This window comes from Amia ocellicauda, chromosome 6 (assembly GCF_036373705.1).
Source record: "Amia ocellicauda isolate fAmiCal2 chromosome 6, fAmiCal2.hap1, whole genome shotgun sequence".
Lineage (NCBI taxonomy): Eukaryota > Metazoa > Chordata > Actinopteri > Amiiformes > Amiidae > Amia > Amia ocellicauda.
This window is the reverse complement of record NC_089855.1, coordinates 20,311,149-20,328,914: the sequence shown is the minus strand read 5'-3', so window position 1 is coordinate 20,328,914 and position 17,766 is coordinate 20,311,149. Positions and strand designations below refer to the sequence as shown.

At 39.6% G+C, this 17,766-nt stretch overlaps 1 protein-coding gene across 10 annotated transcripts in view; it reads right to left on the bottom strand.

The window, feature by feature from the left end:
• Positions 1-17,766, bottom strand: part of lmo7a (LIM domain 7a) — a 61,425-nt gene that overhangs the window by 20,364 nt on the left and 23,295 nt on the right. For 9 of the 10 annotated variants that reach the window (XM_066706573.1, XM_066706576.1, XM_066706578.1 and 6 more), the window contains exons 5-9: positions 15,806-15,912; positions 6,200-6,230; positions 5,740-5,853; positions 4,932-5,127; positions 3,059-3,308 (exon numbers count right to left, since the gene is read on the bottom strand). In XM_066706573.1, coding sequence (XP_066562670.1) covers positions 3,059-3,308; positions 4,932-5,127; positions 5,740-5,853; positions 6,200-6,230; positions 15,806-15,912 — 698 coding nt within the window. Of the gene's footprint in view, positions 1-63; positions 1,261-3,058; positions 3,309-4,931; positions 5,128-5,739; positions 5,854-6,199; positions 6,231-15,805; positions 15,913-17,766 lie in introns of those variants that run through there. The other variant, XM_066706584.1, reaches the window with a different exon arrangement.

The following is a 17,766-nucleotide window of genomic DNA, read 5'->3' as shown; positions in this document are numbered from 1 at the left end:
CAGTCTCGGCAATCGAAGCAGAGGACACTGAAAACACACTCCTTACAAGTTCAAAAGCCTAACCTCTCCACCATTAGCTTCTTCTTGTATCTCAGCTGGCTAGCTTCTCGAATCGCTTTCCATTTCTGCAAGTCATCCTCACTGCAGGAAGTGGGAACGGAGGGCATTAACTGGGCTGAATCCTGGGGCTGCACCGCCCCCAGCTTGCGAAGCAACATGTCATCTGTTTTGGGATGCAGAGTACATGGTCTCTCTTCATCCTCTTCAGCCTTTTCTTCAGGAATGGGTGGATTGGGGTTGCAGAGCAGTTTGGACCTGAGGCTTGGTGGCAGTGCCCATGGCTCTGGGACAGGGACAGCATGGTACACATCAGGAGCTCCAGAAAGGGGGTGTTTTCTCTGAGGGCGGAGATGGATTTTACGGAAAAGCAGGTCATCTTTCTTAATATCTGGGGTCACCGACTCGCCCCGCCTGGGCTGGATAACTAGGTTGCTTTCAGGCTCTGGGGTGAAGCTATAGTCTTCCCTACTTTCTGCAGTCAAACTTGTGAGGTCCACAGGGTTGTGGATGGACCGAGTCCTACGGGCAAACATGTCGTCATTCTCCAGATCTGGAAGAAAGCCTTCAGAGGCACCTTCTGTATCTTGGGGGTATACTGGATTAAGATACGAGTTTCTTTTACATTTTATGACTCTAGGACCAGCAGTGGGGTCTAGTCGGGGCAGACCGTCACAGGACTCCACTAATGGCGACTGTTCAGTATCACATTTTACAGTGTGTGGCGGCATGAAAGGACTGGAAGTGAGTAACAAGAAAGAATAGAAAGAAACCTCGTTTAGTAACAGAGACCCAGAGCCAAGCCAAAAGGTCAGTTCCAAACAGTGTACAAGAAAAAAGCCTTTCAAGCAATTTATATGCTATATTTAATCAAGCTTCAATCAGACTACATTAGAACAAGGCATAAAACAAAACTTATGAACAGAAATGAAAAGCGGTTATGAATTTAAGGAAAAGCATGGATACTGTATTAAAAAGTATATGCTCAGAATTTTCAAATGGTATTAATTTCAAATTTCCCTTCAAGTAAATAAAAGCAGCACAGTACAATAATTGTTTGGGCTAATGCTTTTATATTTATACTACACATAAATAGTGATCGAAGATCAGTTAAATGCTACACTAAAAAAAAAAAAATTAACCTATAAAATGTATAGAAGAATGGCACAACTTCTCAATTGCCATTTTAAGAGGAAGCTCAAGTCTTCAAATGATCATTCAGTGGTATCGACCTTTGTTGAGCTCTTGTGTCACTGGAACAGGACATGATTTCGAGTCCGCTTTCCCCAGACCCAGCTTTGTACAGGCGATTAAGGTGCATTTCAGCAGCAGACTGGGGCTTCTGCTGCTCCCGAGCAGATAAGGGATTGTCATCACTATCAGAGTCCTCGGACGATGACCCAGACGGCTTTCGGCTACAGCAAGGACAGATAAAGATGCAAGAGAATCAAAAGGACAGAACCAACACCAGGGAGAACCAAGAAAAGATGAGCCCACTGAAATAAAGGGGAAAGTCACTGCCACAGCATGCCAAAATTCACCTGAGGATAAGTACCACCCCCATTCCCCCTACTGTGAAAGTGATGAAAGTACAGAGAAAGCTTTTAAAATGTACTCATTTGGATGAGTTTTAGAAAAGGTATATGAAAGTGTAAGAGCAGTCACAATAGGATGATGTGTTTGTAAAACCATTGTGTGAACTGATACATCTTGAACACAAATTAGCCCCAACAAACCTGAAGCCCTGGATCTTCCTATACCATGGTCTGCGCTGAGACCCCAGCTTGATCTTCTGCACATGCTTGTCTTCCTCAGGTGTCCAGAACTTGGGCAGGAATTTGTCATAAGGCACATTCACAGAGGGTTGCGGAGCCAACCCCACTTTGCGTGCATAGAGGTCATCTTTGTGTGGGTCAGCATAACCTCCTTCCTCTTCCTCCTCCTCCGAGTAGTGGCCGAGGTCAGGCATGAGGGGCTGCTCCGGAGCCAGTGGGGCACTGTCCACCTTGACAGCACCACTTTGCCGCCCACTACTCAAAAACAGCCAACCACATCATCTTTACGAGCCATGGCATAGTAAAGAAATCAGAACGATCATCATGCTCGTGATCATCATGTTCAGCACAGAAAAGTTAGTGGACGTTCAAAAACGCAGAAGCTCCAGGATTTGGTTAAGTTACATTACAGAGCAGGGCTGGTTCATTGTGTATACAGTAAGTAGCATTCCTTTACCGTAAACAGTTGACGTTACATACGTACAAACAAAAATAAATAAGTGATAAAACCAAAATTAGATTAAGCGAGCAAGTTAGAAATCTATTACTGCAAGATTTCCCAATACAGCCACGCAATTCAAGCGTTTTTTCTGTTGCAGTTTCTGACCTTATTGACCCCACTGCTGGCCCAGGTGCTGGAGACACAGCACCCGGTTCTGAAGGTAGTGGACTGCTCCTTGAAGAGCCAGCCTCCACTAAATGCGAAGGCACGGCATAGTTGGCCGGACTCGCAGGCGTGTTCATCTGAAACCTGCGACTTGCCAGATCATCCAAAAGCACATCTGGCTGCCTCCCTTCACACTCAGAGTCTGTGTCACTTTCATAGTTGTAAGCCAAGTGCAAGTTTTCCACAGCAGAGTAAGTGTGCCCGTTCTGAGGAGGACAACTCACGTGGATATCTTCTTCACTGAGGCCATCCAGAACAGAGGGCGATACCAAACACATTGGAAAAGACAGCAGGGGTAAAATCATACCAATTTCAAACCAATGAGACATAAAAAAAACAAAAAACGATCACTTAAAATAATAAAACATGAGAAAATCCAAATGTTTTCCAAATTATACGATTTCTGGGGTAGAACAGCAAAAGCAGTTATTGCTATAAAAGAAGGAATTAAGATTGGAGTGGTTTAAGGGTAGCGCTGCAGAAGGACAATTATTAGTTCTCACATTTTTATTTATTTCTCACCAGTGATGGAAAATTCCACTGGAAAGGCTAGAATTACCTGGAAAAGGACCCATCCACCTCTGTGTACATCGGGCTCGCCCAGCTCCTCCGGTTGTCTTCATGTCGCTCAGCCCGTTTCCTCCTCAGCGGCGCTGGGACGTACACGGGTTGCTTGTCTTTAGTGGGTAGAAACTGGTTGAACTGCACCGCAGGCTTTGGCTCGATCACAGCAATACGGCGGTAGTGCACGCTGTCCTTGTTCTCAGTCATCCTGAAGGCCGACTCAGACTCCACGTCGCTCCCACAGCCTGCGGAGAAGAAGCACAGTGGGTTAGCAATGCTTGGAGGGCACGGAGAGACTGCGAGCCTCAGAGCTGTGCCACAACTGAGTGCCCCGCGCAGCCCAGTGCCGCTCCATCTAGAACTTCACAAGCTACTGTTGGCAATGGCTGGAATGCTTTTCAGAGTTTTGTTAATAAACAGTGACAAACCCCCCACCAATAACATTCATTTGCAATCCCCTGTTGAATGCACTGGAATGTATCATGGGGGTGTACAATGGTGTAGAAACAAAGAGGCAGGTCCACTAATTACAACAAAAATACATTTCCAGATTTCAGATGCATGTCAGTGTCTGGTTAGATCTGGTAGATCAGCCTTCAAAAAAAAGTCAAACCACCTGCAACTATTATTAGTTATGTTTTGACAAGCATCAGGAAGGGATAAGATTGTTTCCTCACAGATTATGAAACAGGAAGATTTTTTACAGAAGATGACCACAATCTGCTTCTCGCTACTGCGGTTTAAGATAAAACCCTAATGTAAATATACAGAGAGCCGAGTTGTACTCCAAGCAAAACCTCCAGTGACTATAAACAAAGTCGTGTCCAAAAAAGCCTTTTACTTGCCAGCATATTAAGCGGTTTGTTTTGAAAGGTTAAAGTAGAACATTCAAATTTTCAATATTCTTAAACTCAAAAGAAAAACTCAAAAGTTCAGATACAAATCATAAAATCTAGGTTTTTAAGCACCTAATACTGTAGGTTAAGGAAACGCCAGAGGAAAACAATTGCAGCAATACTACCCAATAATACAGTCTCAATCCACTGTAGACCTAAAAAAATTAAGATAAAATAACCCCATGGCTTTATCAAATAGCATATTGTTGCAAACCGCATAGACTGCCACGATGTACATAATTACATAAATCACAAGAACTGCTTAGTCTGCTTGTTGGGTATCAGGAAAATGTACAAGCTCAAAGGCAACAGTACTGGGCATGACCTAGTAACTGAAAATCTGGAATGCCAAAAAAAGTGTTTTGAACTTAACTAAATGTTAGGTTTTTGGATTCAGTATTGTTAGAATTTCCTGCAGTGAATTCAAATATTCAGTATGGTCTTGTTTCAGAAACCTACTGTGGGCAAACTATTTGTACTTGTGTTGGAATGTGCAAACAACTGGCCGTCAGAAGTGCTTTGTAGCTTCGTGCCCTCCGCATTCCATGGCTGTCACCCTGTCCAGATTTTATACAGGGGTTAAAACAGTCACACTGCTTTCATATTAACAGTAATAATTGCTACCACCAGAGGGCTTTGTGCTCATACCCTTCACTCTGTGGAGTTCCTAATGACGTTCCAAATCCTTACAGGTGGTTGTAATTAAGGACTGTTAGATTTTAAAACTTTACAGTAACCATGTTCCATATACCGAAAATAGAATTCAGTTCAAGTAAGCGTTTTATTTAGGTTGCTTGTAAATCACGTCCATTTTTTGCTGCACAATGGAACAATTGAACATAAATGGAGAATCCACTGGCGTTGGAACATTTTCCAAACCTTTCTTCATGACATCCTGGTTCAATTCAAACAGCACTTGTTTTCTCATACACCTCCAAGTAATTTATTCTGGCAATACAGCACTCAGCTTACCCTCACTGCTGCCTTTCAAGGTTGCTTCTGAAGAGATGCTCAGTGATCTTGAGCTGATAGAGTCCAAGCTGTCGAGCGAGTCGTCTCTCTTGTGACTGGCCTGAATCGAGATCAGCTCCCCTTTATCTGTGTACCAGCTATCGCCGTAGCCACTGTCCCTGCCACTTCGCTTGAGACTGCCCGAGTCTTCTAGTGCCTGAAGAAAAAAGCGGGGGAGGGGGACGTTTCAGCTTTGCACTTCACATATTTGAGATGATCCGTAAAGCTGACACCTTATTTTAATTTGATCATTCACTTCAGGGTCACATTACATTGTATTTTGAGCCTCCGAATGTGTGAGTAAGTCATGACACATCTCAGCACTACTCCTTATTTTATCACTGACACTAAGTCTTCTCGGTTTTAGGATCTGTCTGAAGGGCCAAAACCACAAATGGCAAGATGTTTTTCAGGATTTTCAAAATAAGATTTATAACCGCATACTGTAGCGTCAAAACTCATGACAAATTGGATTAAAATGCCAGGCTGCGACTAATTTGACTCATTACTCTGAGCTATTATAATAAATAAGCTGCACTCTAACAGTGAAAGTAAAATACCTCAAGGGATAGAAGTTTGGTGTTCATGCAGCATTGAAATAAGAGAATACTAAAGGTGCTACAAGGAGGATTTGGATAAATCTCTGTGCTTTAAAGAGATTACGCACATTTCTTTAGTTCACCTGCTTTGACATTAACCACATAAACCCAGATGATTCAGATCGTGAGTGAACTGTGAAAGAATTCCTATTGCCATAAAAATAGCTTACCTTAGATAAAGCTGTACCCAATAGTCCCTCAAAAGCTTTTAAGTTTAGGTGAGATCCATTATAGAGTGGATCAGTCTGTGCTTTCCGACCAAGCCAATATATCGTAATTAAAACCTGGAGGGAGAGAAAATTAAAATAAAAGATTAAATAAGGACAGAAAGCATCAAAACGTATTTTAACCACTATGCTATTAGTATTTTAGCTATTCATGTGTGGTATCAAGATGCTGTCATGGGTAGTGTATGCTATGACACTTCAGAAAGGAGTGAGCTTGGCACACCCTATGAGAAATGCAACAATCTGTACCTCTATTAATCCAAGAAACATTTTTCTTTTCAGCTCTACTTTGACTGCTTTGAACACAAAAAAGGCTGTGCCATTCAAGGAATGTACACATACTACAGTACAATCAAACAGGTTAGATCACCAACATTCATTATAGACAAACCCCAATACTTACATTTTTTAACCTCCTGCTGGTCTCTTCGTGCCTGAAACGGGAAGATTAAAAAAGTTAATCATTCACAAACCCCCAGCTGGTAAAATGACTATAAAAGAATTGCAGGCATGTCCACCTCCCAGGTTCACTCACTGCCAATGCTTTAGTTTTCTAGCTGCTTCACTCACACCAAGCTCCACACCCACCTTTACAAAAGGTCACGCTATCTGTACCAACGAGGCTTGCTGCCTCCTCTGCACCGCAGAATTCCCGTCATTCAGGGCATTGGGAAAGCAGAGCACCTGCTCCACACGCTTTACACAACCCTGCTTAACCAGGAGTACTGGTCATGAGCCTGGCACATCTAAAGTTAAAGTCAATACATGGTTCTTTGAAAACTGAACAGAGAAGAATGTTTCAGATGTTGGTAACTTCTTTGGATTTTTGATTTCAATTTTTGATTTAAAGAAACCACACAATTACAAAATAGTCTTCTAAACATCGAAATAGAGATTTACACTCTGCAATCCTACCAAAGTAAATAATTAACCCAATGCATATAATCAATAGATTCAATTATAGTCAGGATTATTCGCATGACAATACAAATGGAAAATGAATTCTGCTTAACTGCAGAATATAAAGTTGTACTTTCCACCACATTCCAGCCAGCTGAATTAGTGTTATTTTTCTAATAACATCTGGCTGAAATATACCCATACGACCACTAGCAATACAATGCCTTTCCAGGATAACTTTTCTATTCATCATCTTTGATTTAAATGGCTCCATTGATTTAAAACTGCTGTGTATCTTTACCCTTGATTTATTTTTTTCTAAAACAAGGAAAGCATTTTGGGTTCCATATTTAATTTTCTCCCTCCATTTACGGCCTTTCATATTAAAATACTCATCCCTAGAGAATATGAATTGTTGAATGCAGAAACATCAGGCAGCACATTTACTATCTGGTCTTGAAGCGACATCAATACAATCACATTCTAGAGCCCAAGCGGTGTATAGATGAGAGCAATTGTGATTTTAATAGGGAGTCTGTCAGGATTCATGGGCTCTGTCAAGACAATGACCTCGACTGCACAAATCTGGAACCTCATTTAAAAGCAATTCAAACTTCAGACACCCCTCCCCACACCACATCCACTGTTCAATCAGCAAAGTGATCTAAAACTGGGGAGTTCCAAAACCAGCAAATAAAGTGTAGCAGGCAACCCCAAGAATGTGTTTGGGTCAACAATAGACAGTGCCAAACCCAGGATTCCACAGTCTTAATCGGCAAAGATTCCACAGCTGCCTAGCTGGTAACCAGGCTTGCCTAACAATTCCAGCCCACAGTCTCAATCACAACCATGTCTATAAAGCACTGCTTATACTTTGAATAGCATCCAATAATAACAGTGATCCATGCTGGGGGAGATTACTGATGGAGAAGTATGACATACTATGCTGGTCACTATGCAACCCGTTCCTGCAGTGTAGTGTAATACAGTCACGTGACATGGCTTGACCTTGCGACACATTCATTGTCCAGCTGCTGTGGAGTTTCATGACATCTGTGAAACTGGAAATGCCAGCCATTCAAGTACCAAATTCAAGTAATGACACGGTACCCAGAATACCGGTCACCTTTTACATTGAATTCATATATAGATTTATTAAGTGTCATACAGGCTACATTGAATCACCTTACAGCTTGAACGAAACAATGCAAAAAAGAGCCAGAAGGGCAGACTAGTCCATGCTGGAATCAAAACCAGGAACATGCATTTGGCAGTGTTCTCATGGGTCCCTCCTTTGTTTGTTTAACAGCCTTTTATTACTTGTGAACTTTACTACATTAAGGAAACGTTAAAGCACCAGCTGCCAGAGATTTATAGCTACCATAAAGACTATACCACGGCTTTCTAGTGTTAGAACAAAGTCTTCACTTATGGTTTTATCCAAAGATGGAGAAGTTCAGTCACATGGTAGCCTTATTAATAACAAATCATGTTTGACACTATTGTATGTTGCCTCAAACTCTGCTTCCAAAAGTAATCTGTACAGTAACATTCATCACCTATTGCTTTGTATGAACTAAACTTCTGCTGGTTATTAGATTAAGATGAGGAAATAGCCACAGACTGAGGTTGTCATTTATGAGCACCTCTCAAATACTGCTGATGAGAGTAAGAGTAATGTACAAACTTATAAAATACAACAACTTCAAAATTTCAATTATGCACAGAAATAAAACAACCAACTAGTCTTCCACTACAGTAACTATTAATAGCAAACTATCACAGGCTCCGTCAATTAAATGGTACCCAATACCCAGGTAATGTGAAATCAGGTCAGCTAAATAAAAATTGGGATTAGACAATAACATCCTGCTATGGATAAACCCAACATGACAAATGCGGCTGTCTTTACCATAAACACTCATTTCCTTCAAACAGACCTACAGTAATAAATCTCCGGCACCAAATGACAGAACATTTGCAAGTTTGTATATGAGATTTCCTTCTCCAATGAGCGAAAAAGACCCCACAGGTGTTTAAACCATTCTATAGAGAATTCTAGTGCGGAGGATATAAAGGATATAAGTAGTATTTAAGCAGTCTCTTGCAATCAAGAATTTCTACCTTTGCCCCGTGACTCAGATATCCTCTTCTCCCTGCATGCCAACCAAGGTCAGTACAGTACACTCTCAGGACACCATACCTGAATTTCATTACTTTGTACAACCAGTTTTGGGAGAGATTTCATACGGATGCTCTTACACTTACTCGAGTTTGCACACAACAGCAAAAATTGAACATGCAAGTTAATTTCAGGTCACAAGAATCTTTATTTTCCTACTAGTTTGGTGAAAGGATACATTTTTACATGAAAACTACTTCCGATACAAATTTTATGGCATTAATAATTATCCATATTGAGTAATATTCATGAATTCAAAACAGTCTGCACACTAATTTCGTATTATACTCTTGTTTTTGTTTTGCAGAGTCTAAAAATAGTTAAATGTATCGAGCCTAAAAGGTAGCCTGCTTGGTCTGTTTAATATCCACATCGGACTGCTTTACAGCTACTATTTTACACATGCCTTTGTACAGATACCTTTGTTTTACATTCGTCAGTGTGGACCGAATCTTACATCAAATCCTGAGGGTTCAAAGGCGTTCAGAAGGGCAGCTCACAATGGACATAATACACTCCAAAAAAAGAAAAATAGGGTGTGCGCACACAGGCTAGCATGGAGTGAGAGGATGGCAACAAAAACAGGTGTAGCCTTACTTGTATCCTGTATGGTGCCACACAGATTATATTTTCTTGTCAATAAATCAGTAAAGTAATAAGTAAAACATTGAAGTTTGCTTTTCCCCAAGAGAATTAAATCTTTACAGTCAGGCTAGTGAGATGAATTAAAAAAAAAAAGCAAAGCTGGAAAAAAAACAATGTCAGTGCCTTGGTGATGAATTAGAGATTGCCATGGTTAAGAAGCCTGTAATGCCATATTCTAACATTGCGTGTCAGGGACCGCTGCCAGGACTGATCACCACATCAGGTGTGGCTCTGACAGAAAAATTACAGGCCAGGTGATGGGAACTTATTATCCTGTCGTGAATCTTTCTTCAGCTCAGGCAAGTCAAGCACTTGGGACTGGCAGTCTCACAGAGAGCGCACACCCAATACAGTCCAAAAGAGGAACAGACAGATACACAGAAGGCCTATCAAAACACAAATCGTAGAACACAGCCAAAATAAGCTGCTCCTGAGGGTGCGGAGAATAAAGGATAATGTCACCTGAAGAGCACCCTAACTGTACAACGCAAAAGGCCACCAAGACAGTATAACAAAAAAAGCCAAATTCCCAGGAAATAACTCAATGTACATTGGGGTGGGAAGGTCTTCAGATTTGTTTATTATTAGGAACTGAAGATAAACCTTAAAAATCACAAGTATTCTAGCAACTCCAATCAATTAACCAATTTATATGTATTGCTATTTATTAGTTTTATTTGACCCAGCTTATGCATTTTAATTGCACCAATACGATTAAGATTCACACCTTGTCACAGGGTGGGAAGGAATTCCAAAGCTGTGTGTAATTATTTTGAAGGAGTAAATGTTGCATGCTGCAGTCTTATGTTGGGCAATGATCCAACACATCAAGGAGACAGTATTTTAGCATGCAACAGTTTGTGTCAGCTTTAAACATTAAGGTCACTTATAAACCCCCCAGACAACATTCTTGTATACGAGCCTATTGGGATAAAGCCACCCAGCTTTACAGCATCTAGAATCGCTATACTATAAATGTAGCCCAATTCATGTTAACCATAAAACACCATGTCTTGCCCCCACCCAAACTGCAAAGCAAACGTATAGGCCTAATATTTCAGATTATAGGTGTCTTATCAGCAAAAGCAAATCATGACAAGTTTTGTTCGGTCTCAGGTTAAACTTTTGTAGTTTGCCACTTCTTATCTTACATGTTATAGCAGACTATGTAGATTTATTAATGAAAATGGGTGCTCTACACTGTTTGAACAATATTAAAAGGATTTTTCAGGAAGTTATTATGAAATCCTTTTCTATTCATATTACTATACAGTTTAAATTACTAGACAATGAATCCCTGTAAAAACATGTCTGTGTCCTCATTTGTTTCCAGAATCTGCATTTTATACATTTTCACATTCTAAAAAGTGGTTTTGCATGAGTTATGAATATGCAAATGCATCCACATCTATAGGCTGATAAGGCAAAGGGACACTGCACAGCCCCACACCTTTGTCTTTTCCCACACTATTATTTATTTCTTAGCAGATGCCCTTGTCTAGGGCGACTTACAGTAGAAAGACTTCCCTTCAGAAGCAGCAGATGCCATCATGTGTCACTGGATGAGTGTAGCACAGATCTGCGGTTATCAAACATGCATTACTTATGAAGATCAAAGCTGCTGCTTCTTTGAAAAATAAAAAAAAACGGGGTTTTCCTTTTTGGATAGGGTCTCATGTCACCATGCCAGGTAACAAAGCAGTAAAGGAGAAAAATGAATAAACAAGGGAGAAAGGGCCAAATAAAGAGAACAGGCTACTGCCACAAGAACAATATATAATTTCACCACCACTAGACACTATTTCACCCTTTTGTTGTAGAGTACTATAGGTTTCGATGGCTGCAAATCTTCACCAATTTGTATCAGCCCATTAAGTCAACACTGAAAACACAAACTAGTCTGGGTAGTATGTGCAAGCATGCACGTTAGAGGTGCGTAAGGGGGTGGGCTGGGAGGGCAAAAGACAGTACACACCCTCTTATACCAAACCCTCTTAGACAATAGCAACGAGACAGCATGACAATGAACGGACGAGGCTTTGTTCTGCCAGTGAGTGAACTAGGTACATTTTTATCTTCTCGCCACTGGACTCCATGTAACATAACCCTTCCACTTCTGAAAGGCTGCCAATGAGTGGTTCTCTGGCGGTCTTCAAAATGAAACTGAACAAAACTGAGTCTTCATTAACCACTCTCTAAGGTACATTTTTTGGCTACAGAACATGGTCATAAATTAGACTTTAAAAAGATGAGTTAGGTCTTCACATTCATGTTCTATTCAAAGCATCAAATGTGTGAGCATTCATATCTCACCCAGGTTTATAGCCTTATCAGACAGTACAGCTACTATTCAAAAGCAAATCAGGGTGGGGTTGGTATTGAAATGTTCATACGTGTCGGTGAAGGGGCACACATACTGCCCTTGTTGCCCATTTATGGTAAAGATCATTTCCATGGCAGGGCATTTATTGGCTATATGAACAGTGGTGATGCATTTCACAATCACTCCATACAGAGCACGGTACAAGGAATTTGGTTATTTTAATAACTCCAAAACACATTACAACAAAGAAGCAGATCTGAATTTAGATAGGCTTATTAAAACCCATATTCAATTATTCATACATGTTTGACAAATTAAGCATTATTGATGTATAGTTTATGTATTAAGGTATTGATTAAGCTTATTTTCACAATTCTGTCATTGAGGGAAAAAAAATAGTTCAGAAACATCTGTATGACTAACACAACTAGTGTAATTTGAGAGGCACCATGTGTAAATGCAAAATAAATTCAGTGCATTGTATAAAATTATAGAACTAAAATGTGTGAGTACCATTATTTGATTTATATCATTAACAAGACCAGGTAGTTAAACTGTACAACACTTAAAACCTCAAAAGAAAAATCTCAAACAGGGCTGCTATAATTATATCAGCGGTGGGGTTTATTTTTTAAAACATTTTAAGAAAAGCCACAGAGAAACTGAGGGAATCACATGAGCACAATACCCAAGGGCAGTCCTACAGTATACTGTAAGGCTTTGTGATGAAGCTCTACCACCTGACTGGAAGAGGGAGAACTGTACAGTTTTTACATCACATAATTCTTTGCCGTCTCAAGTGCCCTTGGAGATGAAGGGATAGAAATCTGGGACACTTTTTAATAAATGTCTACAGATACTCTAGAGAAACTAGTTATAAACACACATCTGTCTAATTACATTTCAGTTTGGAGTTCTAATAGGACCCAAATGGAGCTACCCATAAACAATCCCCGAGAACCGCAAGAAGGGGAGACGGAGAAGACCCACACAGTACAGTGGGGGGAGTGGCACAGCATTACAACATTTGTCATGTTGTGCAATAATCCAAAAGAGGCTAGGGGCAAAGCTGACCTGTCACAAATTTGTCAAACATCAAAAAGTATTTGGCAAATTTACTGCCACTTGCATCTAAAAAAGTAGTGGAATGTACTTGGGGTGTTGTTTCCATCTAGTACCAGTTTGTTGCATAATCAGATTTAAAATTATAGTTGCTAAATACATGTTGGTGCTCATTCCTTTCGTAGGTAAAAATATATTGCATTCTATTCGTGCCCAAGTTCAATAACATGTACATAAAAGCAAATACAATGTATAACTGCATAAATACCTTAAAGGCGTCATCCTTTTGTTTAATTTCAAATCTAAAGAAACTGAATAGGACTTTGAAGTAGGCCTATATATAAATAGCTGTGACATGCCTAATGCACAAACTCAAAATCTGAAACCTCAAATCTAGTACAGCTCTTACACAATGTTATGATTTAGCCAGATACTCATCAAATTGGGGACTCTGGCATTTAGGTTTCCCTTTCAATTCAAATATGGAAGCTATTGCTAATTAACAATCCCCTGTGGGGGAGCGAGACATTTCCAGATGACTTGGAACAGAGATCCGTGGGAGTAGCCACTGAGGAACTGAGAGAAGTGTCAGCAAATCCACCATTAATTGCTAGAATCTAGTAAATAATTATTTACATAGTTCAACCCAGCAGGGAACTAGCCTACTCTTTGGCAGCATCAGTAGACTGATGTGTAGAAAATGTTTTGCAATGCAAAACGGATTAAAAAATTGAAATCCTGTATATCCATATTTGTTAAAAAAAATATATGTAAAAAAAAAAGTTAATATGATTTACCCAAGAAAGGGAACAAGATGTTGGAGACTAATCTTTATTTAAACAATATTTTAAGCACAGTCCTTAAAAATCAACCAGTCCATTTTGCTACTCTAAAATGGATGGAAAATGCTTATTTGACAATCTGTAATGTAAACCACATTTAAGAGCCATTTCAACCACTTCCATTGTCACTGACTGACCATAAAGTAGCCAGCTGTGCCAAGAGGTACAATGGTTTGTTGGTAGTACTCTAGGTGTTTACAAAGCAGTACTGAATTTGCTGAACATATTATGGAACACTTACTTAAAAAGCTCAGACCTAAAAGCATCAAGGTATAGTAGATTAAATGTCTAAATGAGGAACCCAGGGAAGAAAAAATAAAAGACTAATGTGTTCAAAGGCTCCGATTCATATTAGTTTGCACCAATTTTAACAGTTGCAGCTTATATAACATGCTTTATGAAACTTTAAAGCAGCTGGAGTGAAATGCAGCAGAGGAAGCAGTCTAAATAAAGCAGACACTCACTGGAATCTTGTCACCATTCCAATCAATCCAATGTCAAAAAGTGACCTTCCATTTCTAAAATCAGGGGCAGCTGCAGATCAGCAAGTCCCAGTGCTTTAGTCAGGACACGCAATGCAAGTGGTAGTTGGCTTCAGTGTAGTTGACAACAAGTCTGTTTTCTGTTTAGTATAACAGCATCAATCATTTTATTTTATCAGAGGTCTTCCGGGTTGCTAGGGACAATGGGGTGTGTCTGTTTAACTTTTGCTTGCAGCACCAGTTCTGACAGCCCTGAATTCATCAGTAAAAGGCCAGAAGATTATATTGCAAGTGCAGAATAGAATGGAAGATCACAGAAAAAAAAATATATACATTTGAGACCCATTGACAGGAACGCATCCCATCCTCAACAGGAACCAGATTACATAATGTAATGAAGCTAATAGATCATTTTAACAGCTAAGTAAAGTTCTGTAGTAGGCTCTATAAATACTGCACAGTTTAAAATATGAAACTTTACCACTGATTTAAAATAAGTTTCCCAAACAAAGTAGCCTACATAGACCTTCAAAATAATTAGTTCATTAATCGCCTAGCAATACATTTTAAAAAGACAGTCAACAACTAATTGAATCATACAATATCATGGCTGGTATCTAGCATGCAACCAAACTACAAATATAAAAAACATCTGCTTTAATCCAACCATCAAAATCAATTCTAGAAGCTTTAACTGTGCCAGGAGGGACAGGGTGTTTAAATCAGTAGGTTTTAAAATAATATTGTGAATTTCAAAAGGCTGGTTTTGTTGCCCTTTTTTCCCCCCCTTCTCCCCACGACACAAAATCAGTTGACACACCTGTAAGGGATGCTGAACAGGTTGTTCAACATACCTCATCTATCTAGCTGGTAACGCATTCACTGCCATGACCTAAAGTCACACCTCCTTGCACTTAATCTACAAAACCAGCAAATTGATAAGAAAAATAGTTTAAATACAAATAGGCTAGTACATCTTGTTAATGTGGATTACACACATGAAAATGCTATGTAACACACATTCCTTTATAACTTCTATAGCGTTTCTTTATTCTGTTCCATTGTTTTTATAGCATGCTGATCACATTCCAGGAATACTGTATGTGGATCTCCTTGGTAGACTGCTAAATAAGAAAAGACACTTGAACCTCCAGTTTAACAGAAACCTACCATGAATGTTTTGTTAAAAACACAGAACAAAAATCACCAGAAAAGTTAGGTACACCAGCTCCCTGGGATCTGAAGGATGAGTCTGTACGCTGGGCAGTATGCAAATTATTTTGCAAACAGTATTCAAACAGGTTTACCGAGTAACAATTTCCACTGGGTTCCAGATAAAATAAAAATAATAGATCAGCAGATACTGTACAAATCATAAAAGTTTAAATTCACTGTGTGGTAAAACATTGTACCAGTGTGTATATTTCAGTAGTATTACAACCACAACACACTGCTAGAAGCCATACACTTGTGAGCTGTCACTTTGAATTGTTCTCATTTCTTCAAAAACAATCTTTATATTCTGTCTTTAAAAACTATGCATACTGCCGTTATAGAATTAAATAAAACTTACTTGACAGTGACTCGTGTGGACAAGTCTTGTAGATCACCAGAATGAAACAACTGTGCTTCTTTCAATCCAAGGCGTCCACAGGCCTTTAAGAACACATTAATATTGTCCTGTAAATGGAGAGGGATAGCAGCTGTTTAGGTTCACAAAATCACTGAGAAATTCTCTTGAAAACTTGCTCCAGAATTCTTATGATCCAAAGTTCAGTTCTTCAGTACGCCAGAGCAGCAAATAAACAGTGACACAATGCAACATGAAGGCAGCACTGCCTGACAACAATGACTGACTCTTTAAACATTACCTGTTTTAGAGCGAGTGCACTGTGAGTGGGAAGGCACCAACAAGCCAGACGTCAGCAGTGGACCCGCCCTCATCCAAGTAAAATGCTCTACCCTGAGAGCCACACTGCCTCCACCCCTTCATGGCACCAACAAACTCACTCACCCACCCAGAAACTGTCAACTATTCTCGGGTGTGAGCTGTGAAGAATTCCACGCCTGTACCTTACCCAGAGCTGAGGAACACCTGAAGAATTTATGCAGTGGCTTATTATTCTGGAGACTTGTGGTTGCCATACACACTTTCCTTACGTCACATAGGTATGGTGACAAGAACAAAGCAGTATGGAAGAATATTTCCTTCAAGCTAATACAAAACAAGGGAGTGGTGACACCTAGGAATGTCTGCACTGGACCGAACTTGTGCAATCTGATACGCGAGAATGCAAAAAAAAAAAAAAGAAATTGGGCAGATAGATGGCAAGTAGTTGTCGGTACACTTGAACCTGCTGTCGGTCTCAAACATCAATCCTCACTGTGGGGCTCTTGCAGGCTTTTTAGCAGACATGAGCATTACGTGTTTAAGCAGTTACAAAAACAAATACTGGATATATAGAAAAATATGTATTACTTGGCGACATATTGTTAAGCTTTTGTTTCAATCTCTTAAGTGGTATGTTACAGCTTGTAGCAATGTCAGCAGTTTCTGGTATTTAAGTTACTGTAGTGTCCAAACATTGTAACATTGCATTGCAATGTTAGAAATCTCTGTAGCGAAGTCAACCTTTTGGCTCTGCAGCATAAGAGTCAAAGGGGGGTGGGGGGAATAAAATGTGGTCCTGGCTGCAGTACCATTTTATTGAACCACAAATCAGGTCAGAACCATGGCAGCCAGTACTACAAGATAAATAAGTGCTGCATGTATATCTATAGCTATATAAATAAAGAAGCAGGATCTTCTTATGGAATTAGTTCTAATTCCAACTAACTCCTACAATTACACAAGGTCCCCAATAATTACAGGTTTCTTACTTCTAAATATAATCCATGCTAATTAACAGAGTATGGAAAGGCTATGCTCACAGGCAGATGCAGCTCACTACAGAGTTTGAGCTTTTATGGTCTGTTCCAGTGTTTGACCAACTGATCTCATGTGACTACAGAGACCGTCTGGTTTAAGAATAATAACGGTGCTTTATCACATACAATATACCCTGTGATTAGGCTAGCACTAGTTCCAGTGGATTAGCACATGAAGGTCACATATCAGATCAGAAATGTGACCTTCACGTGCCTAAGAAAATGTATATGCATTTATTACATACACATTAAATAGCATGTTTGTTAACATACACCCAATGTATTCTCATTTACATTCTTCCAAAAGCCTTTATGGAAGTTACGCACAAGTCTGACACGTCTGCCAACAAAGTGCATTTGCATTTGACTGCAATCTTGCTTCTCATTTCATTTGATATGCTACAGGAGTCACCTCATTTTCATTCAGAGTTGTTTAGCTGCTAGTAGCAAAATACAAAATAAATGTTTTTAAGGAAGTTGTAATTGACATTTCTATTTTAAATGGAGTAGGTTAAATAAATATGACCTACACTAGTGATGAATTTGAAAACATCTCAAAACTACTTACAATATAAGAAAAGTATATTCTAAATTGTACAATATACA